General features: G+C 39.7%; 1 protein-coding gene across 3 annotated transcripts in view; it reads left to right on the top strand.

The window, feature by feature from the left end:
- Positions 1 to 13,838, top strand: part of ncam2 (neural cell adhesion molecule 2) — a 462,302-nt gene that overhangs the window by 344,720 nt on the left and 103,744 nt on the right. For all 3 annotated transcript variants that reach the window (XM_080878982.1, XM_080878984.1, XM_080878983.1), the window contains exon 6: positions 12,874 to 12,991. In XM_080878982.1, the coding sequence (XP_080735108.1) occupies positions 12,874 to 12,991 (118 nt within the window). The remainder of the gene's footprint in view (positions 1 to 12,873; positions 12,992 to 13,838) is intronic.

Here is a 13,838-nt window from a genome sequence, read left to right as displayed (position 1 = left end):
AAAGGTCAATTCATAATGCTCATATGCAAACAACTTTAGCAACTGACCTCACAATTTTCACAAGTGCCAGTCTTTGCTAATAGGACACAATCAACAGACACTATAAGATGAAATAAACAGAAACTGTAAGATGAAATCCAAACATGCTGTACAACTCCCATCAAATATAGTAAATCAGAGCTAACCATTTTTCCATTCCCTGATGGAATGTTACTAAATTACAACAATATGGCTGAAATGCTCAACCTGAGACCTCAGAATGAGGTTTCACACATTACTTTGCTGTATTCAGACAGGAAAATTGGGAAAAAGGATGGCAATGTTTACGTTTTCAACGTGTATAATTTCAAAATTGTATCAATGCGTATCCATCAAAGTAAATCTTATAATCCATTCATTTAAGCTTTACATTTCCTTAATCAGAATATTTTTCTGAATGAATAACAGCTCAGTTTAAAGAGGGATGAATTCAGCACAACACTTCATGTTTGAAATAAGTTTTAAAAGCCCTTAGGCCAACCTCCAAGTACCTTGCCAACAATGTTCCCTCTAAGGTGCGCGCGTGCGCAATTGCGCACTGCTGGCACGGTCTCTGCACACAGAAAATTTATGTTGCGCAAAGAAAAAAAAATCAAACCTGAATTGAAATTAAAATTAAAACTTTAACAATTCTGTTTGGCAGTGTTAGTCAGTAAGTGACTGGCTGCTCCCATATGGGATTAGAATGATGCCACCTTATCCCATAGTCCCACCAGTAATGTGATTCACATTCGTATATATGTAGCTAATCAACGTCGCTGACAGGCTATGACAGCGTTCTTATGTGCCGACACCGGTGTTTTAGCTAGCAAAGCGGTGTGGCTGATGTGGAGTGAAGCCACGTTAATCACAACGTGTACGACCATTGGAGATGTGAGCAGGACAGACGGAACAATTAACGGAAAAAGTGTGGACTTTATACCAGTTTTTAAATTGTGTTGATAGGCCACGTAAAACCAGAGTTAAAATATATGCAATGTTTGGTTTTCTTCCTGAATGTTATCATTGTTTATATTTACTGCGGGAAGAAACCGTAAAAATGGTGTTTTATAAGGAAAACGCTCGAAAGCACTCTCGGCCTGTGAGCAAAAACAACACCAAAAAAAACCCACCTTTTCCTATTGGTGGAAAAATGTACCATGTGGACCAATCAAAAAATGATATGGCAACATGGCATTTATTGTTTAGGAAGGGGGACGTTTTAGGAGTGACGGCGGTGTTTAGAGATGTGAGAGATTTGTGACGTTTAGTGCGAATCTTGTGTAGTTAGTGTGTAGTGTAGTCAATAGTTTTGTTGTGTGTGTCAGAACAATGAGGCGACTGCTGAGTGTTACAGGTGTTACAGGAGTGATACATCTGCTGTTGTCAGGCCTGCAGGTATCAGGCTGTTGTTCTCCTTTTTGTGGACAGAAATTATTTTTTGGAGTGGCACAAATGATTTGTGTGGCATCAACTTTGATGCAGAACAGCTGATTGTTCTGTAAATAGTTTGAAATGTTTATTTTAAAAAAAACGCCTTGGCCGCATTTTTAGGTAAACAGCTGCAAAAAACTTTGTTGTTTGCATAACTCAGTTAATTTTTTGAGGAAGTAACTATATAATTAATTGCCCAACATTGGTCCTTATATACTGTATTTTGCAGACAGAGTTACAGGACTCTCTCCCAGACCACAGACTCATACTCATAATACAAGTCAGAGCTTTAAATCAAATCAAATCAAATCAAATCAAATCACTTTTATTGTCACATCACATGTGCAGGCACACTGGCACAGCACATGCGAGTGAAATTCTTGTGTGCGAGCCCCACAAGCAACAGAGATGTGCAAACACAATAACACAAACGAGCAAAATACAAGAATGGCCAACCTGAAACTAATAAATATATGTACAATATATAATAGTGTATGCATTTCTGGATGTGTATACTAAATATTTTCCTACGTGTGTGTGTGTGTGTGTGTGTGTGTGTGTGTGTGTGTGTGTGTGTGTGTGTATACACATTTTTACAAATTAAATAGTAAAAAAAAAAAAAATAATAATAATAATAAAATATATAAAATATACAGAGTTGAATATGTGCAGAACAAGTGGCATTTATATACAGTGTGGAGTGCATAATGTTGAAGTTCCAGTAGTGAAGCTGAGGTGTCTATGACGTGTTCAGCAGTCTGATGGCCTGATGGAAAAAGCTGTCTCTCAGTCTGCTGGTACGGGACCGGATGCTGCAGAACCTCCTTCCTGATGGAAGCAGTCTGAACAGTTTATGGCTGGGGTGACTGGAGTCCTTGATGATCCTCCCCGCTTTCCTCAGGCAGCGCTTCCTGTAGATGTCTTGGAGGGAGGGAAGCTCACCTCCAATTATCCGTTCAGAGCACCGCACTACTCGCTGGAGAGCTTTGCAGTTGTAGGCGGTGCTGTTGCCATACCAGGTGGTGATGCATCCAGTGAGGATGCTCTCAATGGCACAGTGATAGAAGGTCCTGAGGATGCGGGGGCTCATGCCGAATCTTTTCAGTCTCCTGAGAAAGAAGAGGCGCTGCTGCGCCTTCTTCACTGTTTTGTTTGTGTGTACTGACCACGTAAGATCCTCAGCCAGATGTACTCCAAGGAACCGGAAGCTGCTCACTCTCTCCACAGCAGCACCGTTGATGGTGATGGGGGTGTGTACTTCTCTGCACCTCCGGAAGTCCACTATCAACTCCTTTGTCTTTGCGACGTTGAGGGTGAGATGGTTGTCTTGACACCAGTGGGTCAGGGCGCTGACCTCCTCCCTGTAAGCCGTCTCATCACCGTTGGTGATAAGACCCACCACTGTAGTGTCGTCCGCAAACTTCACAATGATGTTGGAGCTGTTAGTGGCTGTGCAGTCGTAGGTGTAGAGTGAGTACAGGAGAGGGCTCAGTACACACCCCTGTGGAGCACCAGTGTTCAGTGTGATGGGGGATGAGGTGATGCTGCCCAGTCTGACCACCTGGCGTCTGTCAGACAGGAAGCTAAGGATCCAGCTGCAGAGGGAGCTGCTCAGTCCTAGATCCTGCAGTTTCCTGTCCAGCTTCGAGGGAACGATGGTATTGAATGCTGAGCTGTAATCTACAAACAGCATCCTCACATACGTGTCTCTCTTCTCCAGGTGTGACAGGGCAGTGTGTAGTGTCAGGGCTATGGCATCATCAGTGGACCTGTTGTGGCGGTATGCAAACTGTAGAGGGTCCAGTGAGTCGGGTAGTGCAGAGCAGATGAAGTCCCTGACCAGCTTCTCGAAGCATTTGCTTACGATGGGGGTCAGGGCTACAGGTCGCCAGTCGTTCAATGAGGAGATGGTGGAGGATTTGGGTACAGGGACGATGGTGGCCATTTTGAAGCAGGCTGGGACTACAGACAGAGAGAGGGAAAGGTTGAAGATGTGCGTGAACACTCCAGCCAGCTGAGCCGCGCATGACCTGAGGACGCGGCCGGGAATCCCGTCCGGACCAGTAGCTTTGCGTGCGTTCACCTTCCTGAAGCACTTCCGCACATCCTCCTCAGACACAGTGTGCGCACTGACGTCCACTGTGTCTGAGGAGGATGTGCGGATTTATTTATTTATTTAAAAAAGAAAAAAGAAAGTTGTGTTTTCAAACTTGGAGTTCAAGTTATTTTTACTTCCAATAGTGTTAACATACTACACAGGTCATGAATAAGATTTTTTTTTAATTTTTCATTGTAAGTGGGCTAAAGCAGTTAATTAAAAGTAGTCTAACATAAATGTAAATGCTGTAATTTGATTGTTTTAATAAACCATGTAACTTGGATGGATTCGATGCTGGCGTGACCACAGTGCACACGTCTGCTGTTGCTCACAGTGGTCCAAGGGACTGCTCAGGGAGTTTGTGTGTTGCTCAGACACATGAAAAATTAGAGGGAACATTGCCAACTTTATTATATAGACTTTGCCAGCAGAAGCATCTTATTTAGTGACATTGTCAAGGAAACAAAAACAAAGGTTTCCAGCACAGTGCAGGCATGCTCAGGAAAAAGAGTATTTAGCGTGTTTTGTCCCAAAATAATGTTGATTATTTCATTGAGTCATTTTATGTATATGTGAGATTGCCTCTTGAATTAGTGCATTTTGTTAAAAAAGCAGTCAAACAATATTTTTTTATAGTTTCTGCACAAAATTGTAAATTTTATTCCTGAATTGGTTTCTGCACATCCAGTTACCAGCTGAGATGATTGGCTGATTGAATGCCGCATTGTCTTTTTAGTTAATTTTTATTGTGAAGTAGAATTGAACTTGATAACCATCTTCAAGTTGGGCGTTGCGCTTTTATATTCAGCATGCAGCAACAATACGTCATGCTGTTCTTTTGATTTAGCACGTCAGAAGAAGTGTCTACTCTATTTCAGCAACATGTTAACAGACATTACTTTAGCCAGTGATGCAGAACAACATTTTCTTTTCGAGAAGCAGAGCTGAAATAACTTACTGTATACTCCCCTACCAATGTGAAGTCATAAATATTCATGTGTCAGTTGATAAAAGAGTGGTTTCTTCCCCGCAAGCATGCAGCGAATGAAGCTCTGCTGACCTGCTGCAGCTCCCAGTCTCCAGCGTATCATCAAAGCAGACCATAGATGAAGATGATGGTGTATCGAGAGAAGGAGGCTACCTGCTGAATGGCTAATCAACCTGAGGGCAAAAACAGCTTGGTGACTAGAAGAATGTAGAACATTTCAGGAAGTGATCTCAAAAGTATCCACATATGAGTCAAGGAAGCTTTTTATTGACTATATTTAACATAATTTAAAGAAAAATTCTGAAAAGATTCAATAGAACAGAAAGTTACTTACAAACTAACAAAGTTGTAAAACCATTCATGCTGTTTTTCAAATGAAAATATAAAGCACAGTTGCATAACAGTTTGAGTTCCATTTTTGTAATTTCCTTGGCACATTTTCACCATTTGTTACTTTTGTTTGTTGCTTTCTGTCATGGTTTGTGAAATTCACTTACTATAATTTATTGCGGTTAAAAGTAGTTTGCAGCCTTCCAAAATGAGCTAAAGCTGTTACCAAAATTTAAAGGAACTTCCATAACATGCATATACTTTGTTGAATAGATATCAACTAAACTTAAATATAGAGCCAAGATGGGGAACATCAGCCTGTTAAGTCATTACTAACACATCATAACTGCTGTGCATTATTATATTTGGCAGCATGGGAAAAGGCAAAGCCTTTTGAGCAGTAGGATAACAATAAGACATGTCAAATATAAAAGAACAGCAGGAAAAATCGAAAAATAAATACCATACCCCTGGAAAAATGCTGACCCCTGGTGGTGAGCAAAAGTTTGCACCATCTATTTACACTAAATGTTACAATATGTGTCTTAAGCAGTGTTGGTCAAATTACTTGAAAAAAAGTAATCAGTAACTAATTACTGATTACTTCCCCCAAAAGTAATCCCGTTACTTTACTGATTACTTATTTTCAAAAGTAATTAATTACTTAGTTACTTAGTTACTTTTTAAAAACCCGATTTACAACCTGAATAGGTGATAAAGCGATAGATCTTTCAGCCCAATTCTACTTTTTCTACATAATCCATCATACAAAATGTAATCAAATGGAAAAGTCCATTTTTAAAACTTGTTTTATTAGTTTTAATCTTTTAACTTTATGCATCAAGCAAAAATGTAATTATATGCAACATTCTCTGACTGGAAGAAATTAGTTTAACATTTAAAGCTATTTTCTGCACATTCCAGCACATAAAATATTTTTTGTGTTTACACTCACTCTTTCAAATAGATGCAAGTAAAACACAGCAGAAAATAAATAAAGTCAAACACTCAGCGGTTCTGTTGCTCTATTTTCACCTGTAAAGCAGGACTGGGGGTAGGCGGAGGTTTACCCTGGTGCAGGTGTGCCGCGGTCAGTTGAAAAATCCGCGACTTTCTCTGTGAGTTTCCCATTACGTGGTAGCGCACTCGGTGCTTGCTTGGAAGTTTAGGGGTTTTTTTGCTGTAAAAAGAAGTTTTGTTCCCACGCACAACGGACGCTAATGTTTTTGTCACTTTTTATGGAATCAAACTCAAAGTAAGGTCAGTACTTCCACGCTTTAAACACTGCACACTCATACTCTCTCCCACAATCGATATGTGATCCATTGTTGATCTGCACACAACTGTTGTTACTAACGGCGCACTCGCTTACGTCACTGTCGTGAGACATTCTCGCAAAAAATCACGGTTTTAGTAACGCAGTAACGCAGCGTTCCTACGGGAAAGTAACGGTAATCTAATTACCGTTTTTTCAATAGTAATCCCTTACTTTACTTGTTACTTGAAAAAGTAATCAGATTACAGTAACACGTTACAAGTAACGCATTACTGCCCATCTCTGGTCTTATGTGAACTTAAGACAAATTTAAGACAATATGTTAAAACCCAGAGAAAGTCCAGTACTGCTAGGTTCAGTAAGTATAAGCACGACAAAGCGGGCCTGTATTGTAGTGGTTAACACATTCACCTAACACAAATCTGCGAATAAATCTACAGGAGGAGGTGTATGTGGAACTATGTACTGTGGTGAGCTCTAATGAATAAGGAAGTAGCTTTAAGGGGCTACTAAGCTAGTTAGCTTAATAGGTTGTGGTAGACAGATTTTGTTGCCCTTGAATGGAGCCAGACTGTAGAATGTATATGAGGGACAGATGTCAAGTTTGAAGATGAAATCTGCATGGTTCCTCCTCTAGCTCATCTAGCTTCAAAAATGATTTTAAATATATTCATGTTTATGGGACAATGACCCCCCTTCTGGCTTGATTTGTGACCTGTGAACACATTCAGTCACTGAATTTAGTGTCTACTTTTATAAACCATAAATTACAAAATGCACAGCAAGAAAATAAGTACATTTTCAAAAAACTTCTTTCCAATAATTCCACTTTCCAATAATTTTTGGATTAGTTGGTTCAGATTGTAGTGTTCGGCACTGTCATCTGCCACTTGTATTCGTTTTTAACACTTTAACACAGATTTTCATTCATCTCTGACCCAATAGCCACAGCAGCCAGTTTCTATAGCAACCGATGATGATGTAAAATGGAAATAACTTCCTGATTTTTTTTGCCTGCATTCTTCCTCAACAAATCCAATTAATTGTGGGTTCGCTCACTCAAACACGAAGCCCCACAATTTTCTCCCTTTGAGCTGTCAGTGAAACTACTGGCTGTGTCCTTCAGGATCTCTTACATGATTTTGCAGCAACATCAATCAAAACTGCTTCGCGTGCAATAAGGGAATATAAATACCCATCTCTGTTACATTACATTCCCAGTTGTAAATCAGGGCTGGTTTGGCTCCAACTTGTGTGTTAATCTAGAAAACGAAACAAATCCTGAATAGAGAACCCAGCAGGGGTCTCGTCTCAAAACACTGACTCACTTAATTTGTAGTAGGTGTAATAGAGTCATGACATTAACCAAGAAGATTTCACAACTTCTAAACACGGGCTATCCTGACTTTATTGAAGCTAATTAGAGGGCTAACAGAAAACAAGTCCTCCAGCTCCTGCATTTAAAATGAGTCATCTTTAAATATGTTTTCATGTATTCTCACATTGGTGGGCATGTCTGTGAACCTCGCATTATCTCGCCCAAGCCTCTGAAGTTTCAAGCATATGACTAATACATGAAGAATTCATAAAGCTTGCCAGATTCTTTTTGGATGCTTAAACCCTGTTGCTGATTTGCTCTTTTGAAGTCTCCTTGCTTGGCAGTTTGTCTCATTAACAGGCCTGTTTCAACAAGGCCCGCTGATGTGGGAGCGTATTGCATAGGAAAAGAGAGGGGAGGAGGGCACACACTGGAGAATAGAGATCTATTGGCTTGGAAATCAATGGTTATCATGTCAGCCAGATGCTTGCTCATCTCACTCGCAGAGTCAGAACTATTGGAAAGGACTCATAGTGTTTGATTATTGCTTAGGCCATTTTTATCCCTGAAAAGCTCTCTGCACCTAAAATGTGTGTGTGCGTGCACTCCATATTGTGTTGATTTTACAGACAAAAAAAGGAGATTTTCATTGATTTTTTTCTTTGTTTTTAGGAGAAACAGTACATAGACAACATGAGATAGCACATAGATCAGACACTATGGAACTGTAGATGTACCGATGTATTTTTCTTCATAGTAATACACACTGGTGCTGTTAGTGTAACTGATCTTTAAAAAAAGACTACAGAACAGAAGCATTGCTTCATTTCTGCACTGATAGAATTCCCTATCCACAGTATGTTTTTTTTTTTAAAAAAGGCAAGTCTACCTGCTTTACCGCTGTTCTTCATCAAAAAGCAGCAGTTTAATGAGTCCTGAAGCTATTTTTAATATTTAATTTCATCTTTGAGTTGTTGGGGGGGGTTAGATCTAGGTGGAATAAGTGTCCTCTGGATGTCATCACTTGGAGAACAAATTCCTTTCATTATCTCTCAATAACTTCCAAAACCCCCAACTGAGGAGCTGTTTACATTTTTTGAATATTAAAAACACGTTTAGCTTGTTTTTTTGTGAGACCTTTCAAGCTTTTTCAACCCTTTCGACGTGATCAAAGGGAAAAAAATCTCTTTCGCAGCTGCCAGTTGCAGTACCTGTGAAGCAGGTTTTTGTTTGGATCCTAATAGCAAGCGTCCCCATTTTTCAGCAATTTCATCATTCATGTGCTCCAACACCTCTGTGTGGGTAGCGTTGGTCTAATGTTTTGTTGATCCTCTTCTTAGAGAATAAATTAACTTGCTCAAATATCGAGATGGCGGTAGAATTAGAGAATTGGAATGAGTGCATGTTTGATCACACAGAACAAATTTTCAGTTTTTAATTTGCTGCATTTGGGGCATTTTGTTTGTTTTAATTTAATGCCTTCTAATTACAAGCAGACCAGATCTTGTAAACACACCGGTGGCAGCACATGCCTCATTTTGGTAGCTCGTTGTGGAAGAAGCGAAATTTAGCTTCTATAAAGCTAAAACCTTGATTTAAACCTACACATCAGCCTGTATCCAGGTGTGCTGGATGTTATCTGGATGTTAACACATGATGGACATGATTACACCGAGTATTTCCTTTACCTCGACTGTGCTCACGCTGTAATCGGATGAAATTATGCAAATGCAGTAGGTGCAGTTGGTGGGCTAATTGATAAATATAGCACGTCCTCATCGTGTTGTCTGGACTTCAGTCGTTTTTACTATTTTCCTCCCGTACCTTTTAGATGGTCCTCGTTTAGAAAAGAAGGGAGAAAAAAGAGAAGGAGGAGGAGTTTGGTGACCTTTCAACATGCAAAGCAGACTTTTCATCAAGAGAAGACAGAGAAGTGGAGATAGCATTGATCTTCTCCTTCAGATGTGATGGGATTGATCCAGTATCCTTCCAGCCTGTGCTTTTGCTTACCCACAATGCATTTCTTCATGCATGGTGCATGAAGTATCTTTATAATTTGATAATAGATAGGAAAGAATTTACATTATAGTTGCCTAAAACTAAACCAAAAATTAAAAAAAAGCTAGACTAAAAAAAAAAAAGCAAATTAACTGAAATAATTTTGTGAGTTGGAAAATGAATTAAACTAAAATAAAAAGATAGAGGTAGTATAGTTTATGACACCTTGACTGATGACACATTGATAAACATGTTTATTGAGACTCTGAATGGAAACAAACCTGTGAGTCAACAGCTTTCAAAAGGCTGTGGATGTTTCTGTGTTTATTTTTTGTGTTACCTCTGATTTTACCTACTGTTTTTTCTCAGTCCTGCCTCTGACATATGCCCTCCATACAATAACTCTGAAAAACACTGAATTGAAATAAGAAAATTTAATTTGGAAACTAAACTAAATTCAAAACATAAAGTCAAAATGAAATAAAAATAAAAATAAGTAGAAAACACAAACCCATAAATACTATACAAACAATACAACAAAAGGCCACAAAGATACTTTAGGTGGTTCATGGACCTGAATTCAAAGCTTAAACCACAGACATCAACAACAGTACTGCAACTCACTGGTTCACTTATTCTAACTCAGTGGATTTCAGGTAGTGCACTTAATTGATTTTCACCTATAGTCGTCAACTGCCCAGCAGAAGCAAAATAGAGGAGTAAATGTTCCAAAGCTCCAATAAGCTGCTCCAGACATGATTAATCACTTACTGTGACTAGTCAGGACCACAGCGGAGCAGTTACAGTGGTAGTCAAAGTACAGCGTAAATACAGGCTTGTGAAACGGATTGAGATGCCTGATAAACATGCTTGCACCATGAAGCTGTCATGCCCTTGTGACGAAGAAAAGCCTGCTCTTCCTCCGCTCTCCTTTCACTGAATGACAAGATGACAGCCCTCAGGTGATTGCATGACAGGGGCACACTACATGTTCCCGACAGCGCTCACCATATACTCTTGATAAAGTCATCAAGGCCTCTGCTGTTTACCAGCATGCCAATGCAGCTGCTTGTGGAAGATTAGCAAAGCGTGCCGCATTTACGTGGACACTGACTGATGCATGTCAGTTAGTTAGACAGATATAACCGCATATTTTAGCAAAGGAGAGTACATGCAGTGGCAAAACATGCAAAAACAAAGAGGAATTTAAAGGGAACTTCTAGTAGTTTGGTATGGTTTGTGCAAAAATATATGACTGAGAGTAATAGAATCTTTGAAGTCCTGTGAAATGGTAAAATGGTAAATGGCCTGCATTTGTATAGCGCTTTTCTAGTCCCTAAGGACCCCAAAGCGCTTCACACTACATTCAGTCATTCACCCATTCACACACACATTCATACACTGGCGATGGCAAGCTACAGTGAAAAACTAAGTACACCTTTACTGCTTCCATTGAAATTATGAGGATAGGTAGCAGTTAATTAATTGATCATCAGCACGTGTGAGCACCTCTATAAAAGCAGAACGTTTGCAGAGGGTGCACACGTGTAGCTTACAGGTGTGTGCTAACACAGTGCTGAGGAGGAAAGACATCAGTATTGACCTTAGAGAAGGAATTATTGCTGCCTATCAGTCAGGGAAGAATTATGAGTGCATTTAAAGTCCATCGTTCTGCAGTGACAAAGACAATTACAATTCCTCCCCACACAAGAGCTACAACTCAGACTACAGCTCCCAGTTAACACGTTGTTGTGATGTTAAAGTTCATAACAGTAGCATTAGAAAAAGGCTGAATAAGTGTGGTTTGCCTGGAATGCTACAAAGAACATGAAGCATGGGTCAGGTTTGCTTTATCTAAACAAACCACAAGACTTCTGGAGCAATGTCCTTTGGACAGACGGAACCAAAGTGGAGATGTTTGGCCACTTAGGTGAAAACCAAACACGTCATAGCTGCTGTCAAGCACAGTGGTGGATGATTAATGCTTATTTAGTAGCCACAGCACCTGGGCACCCTGGGCATGAACTCCTCTGTATACCAACGTATTCTAGAGTCAAATGTGAATCTAAATCTTGGCTCAAATTAGGTCACACAGCAGTGCAATGATGCTAAGCAGAGCAGCAAATCTACAATAAAATGGTTGAAACTGAAAGTCCAGACTTTAACCTAAGTGAAATGCTGTGGTGGGACCTAAAGAAGTAAATAAAAGACCACCTACAAATCTAAATGACCTGAATAATACATTTTGTATGAATAAATGCTCTAAAGAGGATTGGACCAAAATTCCTTCACAATGATGTAAGAGACTGATGCAGTCTCTTACATCATGCAGATGAGGGTTATATACAGTGAAATGAGGTACGGTACCATCGTGACTGTTTGAAACATTGTTATCGGTAAAATGAAATCATGTTGGACACATCTGTTCATTCTTGATTCTGATGTCCAAGCTTTTCTGTTGTATGGGCACTGAAGCAAATAAATGTTCACTCCAAAGTCAAATGCATCAATCTTCAGGCCTCTGGTTCTATTTATCCATCTGTTTTGTACATATATATGAGTCCCAGTTTCTCCTTTCTCTTGAATTTAGTGGTGTCAGGTGGCCCAAAAAATACATCTGAAAACTCTTATTAGAAATCAAGATCCAGGTGCTTTAAAAAATACATAAACCATAGGAGATGAACAAAAAATATGTAAATATGATTTGTGAAGACATTTTAAAGATTTGTCAAAGGGCGTCCTTGTCGTATTTCACTTTGATTGCAAGAAAAGTGAAAGAAGCACTGCGTAAATAAATACGAGTCATTTGTAGCCCTAAAAAAAGAGTTTGCATTTGCATGTCCATCAAACCACAGACCTATAAAATCAGGGCAGCAAAGCACTTCTGCTTTTGATTCTGCAGAAATTGGCCTGACAAGAGGAACAATTGTCAGAGCTCGAGCGCTTGACAGGAATAGTTTATTCACAAAAGGAAAGCGTTAGTTTTCACAGCTGTTTTTTTTTCATGTTGAAACACATTTTCTGTCTTGCCATTGTTTATATAGATTTAACGGAGCATTTCTGAGGCACACAATAGAATAATGGCCTCACGTCAGTGTATTCGGTTCCTTTGTGGGTTTTTTTTACCAAAGCTGGGTCAAAATGTTATTTGAAATCCCCACGGGATTACCAGCAGAAGTAGCGTTTTTCCAGCGCTTGCATACAGGCCACTCGCAAGGCCAATTCAATCCTCATGAAAGTCTTTTATTTGCTTCTTGTGAAAATCCTGCACCATGTAGCATTATGAATACTGAACGTTTTGCTAGATTATAGTCCAATTTTAGCTTTCAGTCCGGATTGATTTGATTAACTCTCAGGATCTAATAGCGCCATGTGTTATTTCCTTTTTTTCTTTTTTTTGTGTGTGTCTGCAGTCCCTCCAGTGTTGTCAGTGTTCCAGCAGTCCTTCAATGCCACAGCTGACTACCAGGAATCTGTCACCTTTACTTGCATCACTTCTGGATCTCCGGACCCCATAGTCACATGGCACAGGTAAAGTTCAAAGAGATATTGGGATTGGGAGACATCCAAAGAATATTGGTGCTCCCTCAAGGATGTAGGATAGGTTTATCCCCAAGTAGACACCCGAAAGTGCTACCCTAATATGATTTCATTCCAAAACCATGAGAATTAATCTGCTGATATAGCAGCGCCTACACTTATGGGAATGCTTCCCACAAGATTCTTGGAGCCTGCTTTTGAGGATTTGCTCCCATTCAGCTCCAACAGCATTTGTGAGGCTCAGTGTTGATTTTGGGCGATAAAACCTGGCTTGCATTGGCGCCCCAATTTATCCCATAAAGTATGAGCTGAGCTCTACACGAGCCCACTCTTCCACTCCAGACTGGGAAAAAATGGCTGTATCCATCTAAGAGAGGAAATGATGTTGAACCAAATGATTAAGGCCATCATACACAAAAGGTTCAACTCCTTAAATAGCCATATATTCAGTTAGAAAACATAAGGGACAAAAACAGCACTGCTTGATTGATTACTGGATTGAAGTCACTTAATTAAGTCAAATTTAACCTTAATTTTCAAATAATACAGGCTATTATGTTCCCTACTACCCATTCGTGCCTATGTACAAATGTGTATATATTGTTTTCAGAGCAACTTTCTTTCATAGTTTTGAGGAATTTATAGTCCACCCTCGCACATTGCCCTCAGCAGCCACACAGTAATATCCATGGCACATAGCAACAGAGCGAAAATTTGCACCTGAAGAGCATTTGACACTCCACTATCCTCTCTACAGCTTGACATCGAGCAATTAGCTTGCACCCACTCGGCAGGCAATCATAACAAGCTCTTTGCACCTGAGCATCTATTGATAACA

The sequence above is a fragment of the Rhamphochromis sp. 'chilingali' genome, assembly GCF_963969265.1.
Source record: "Rhamphochromis sp. 'chilingali' genome assembly, chromosome: 3".
Classification (NCBI taxonomy): Eukaryota; Metazoa; Chordata; class Actinopteri; order Cichliformes; family Cichlidae; genus Rhamphochromis; species Rhamphochromis sp. 'chilingali'.
This window is presented reverse-complemented; position numbering and strand designations above follow the sequence as displayed.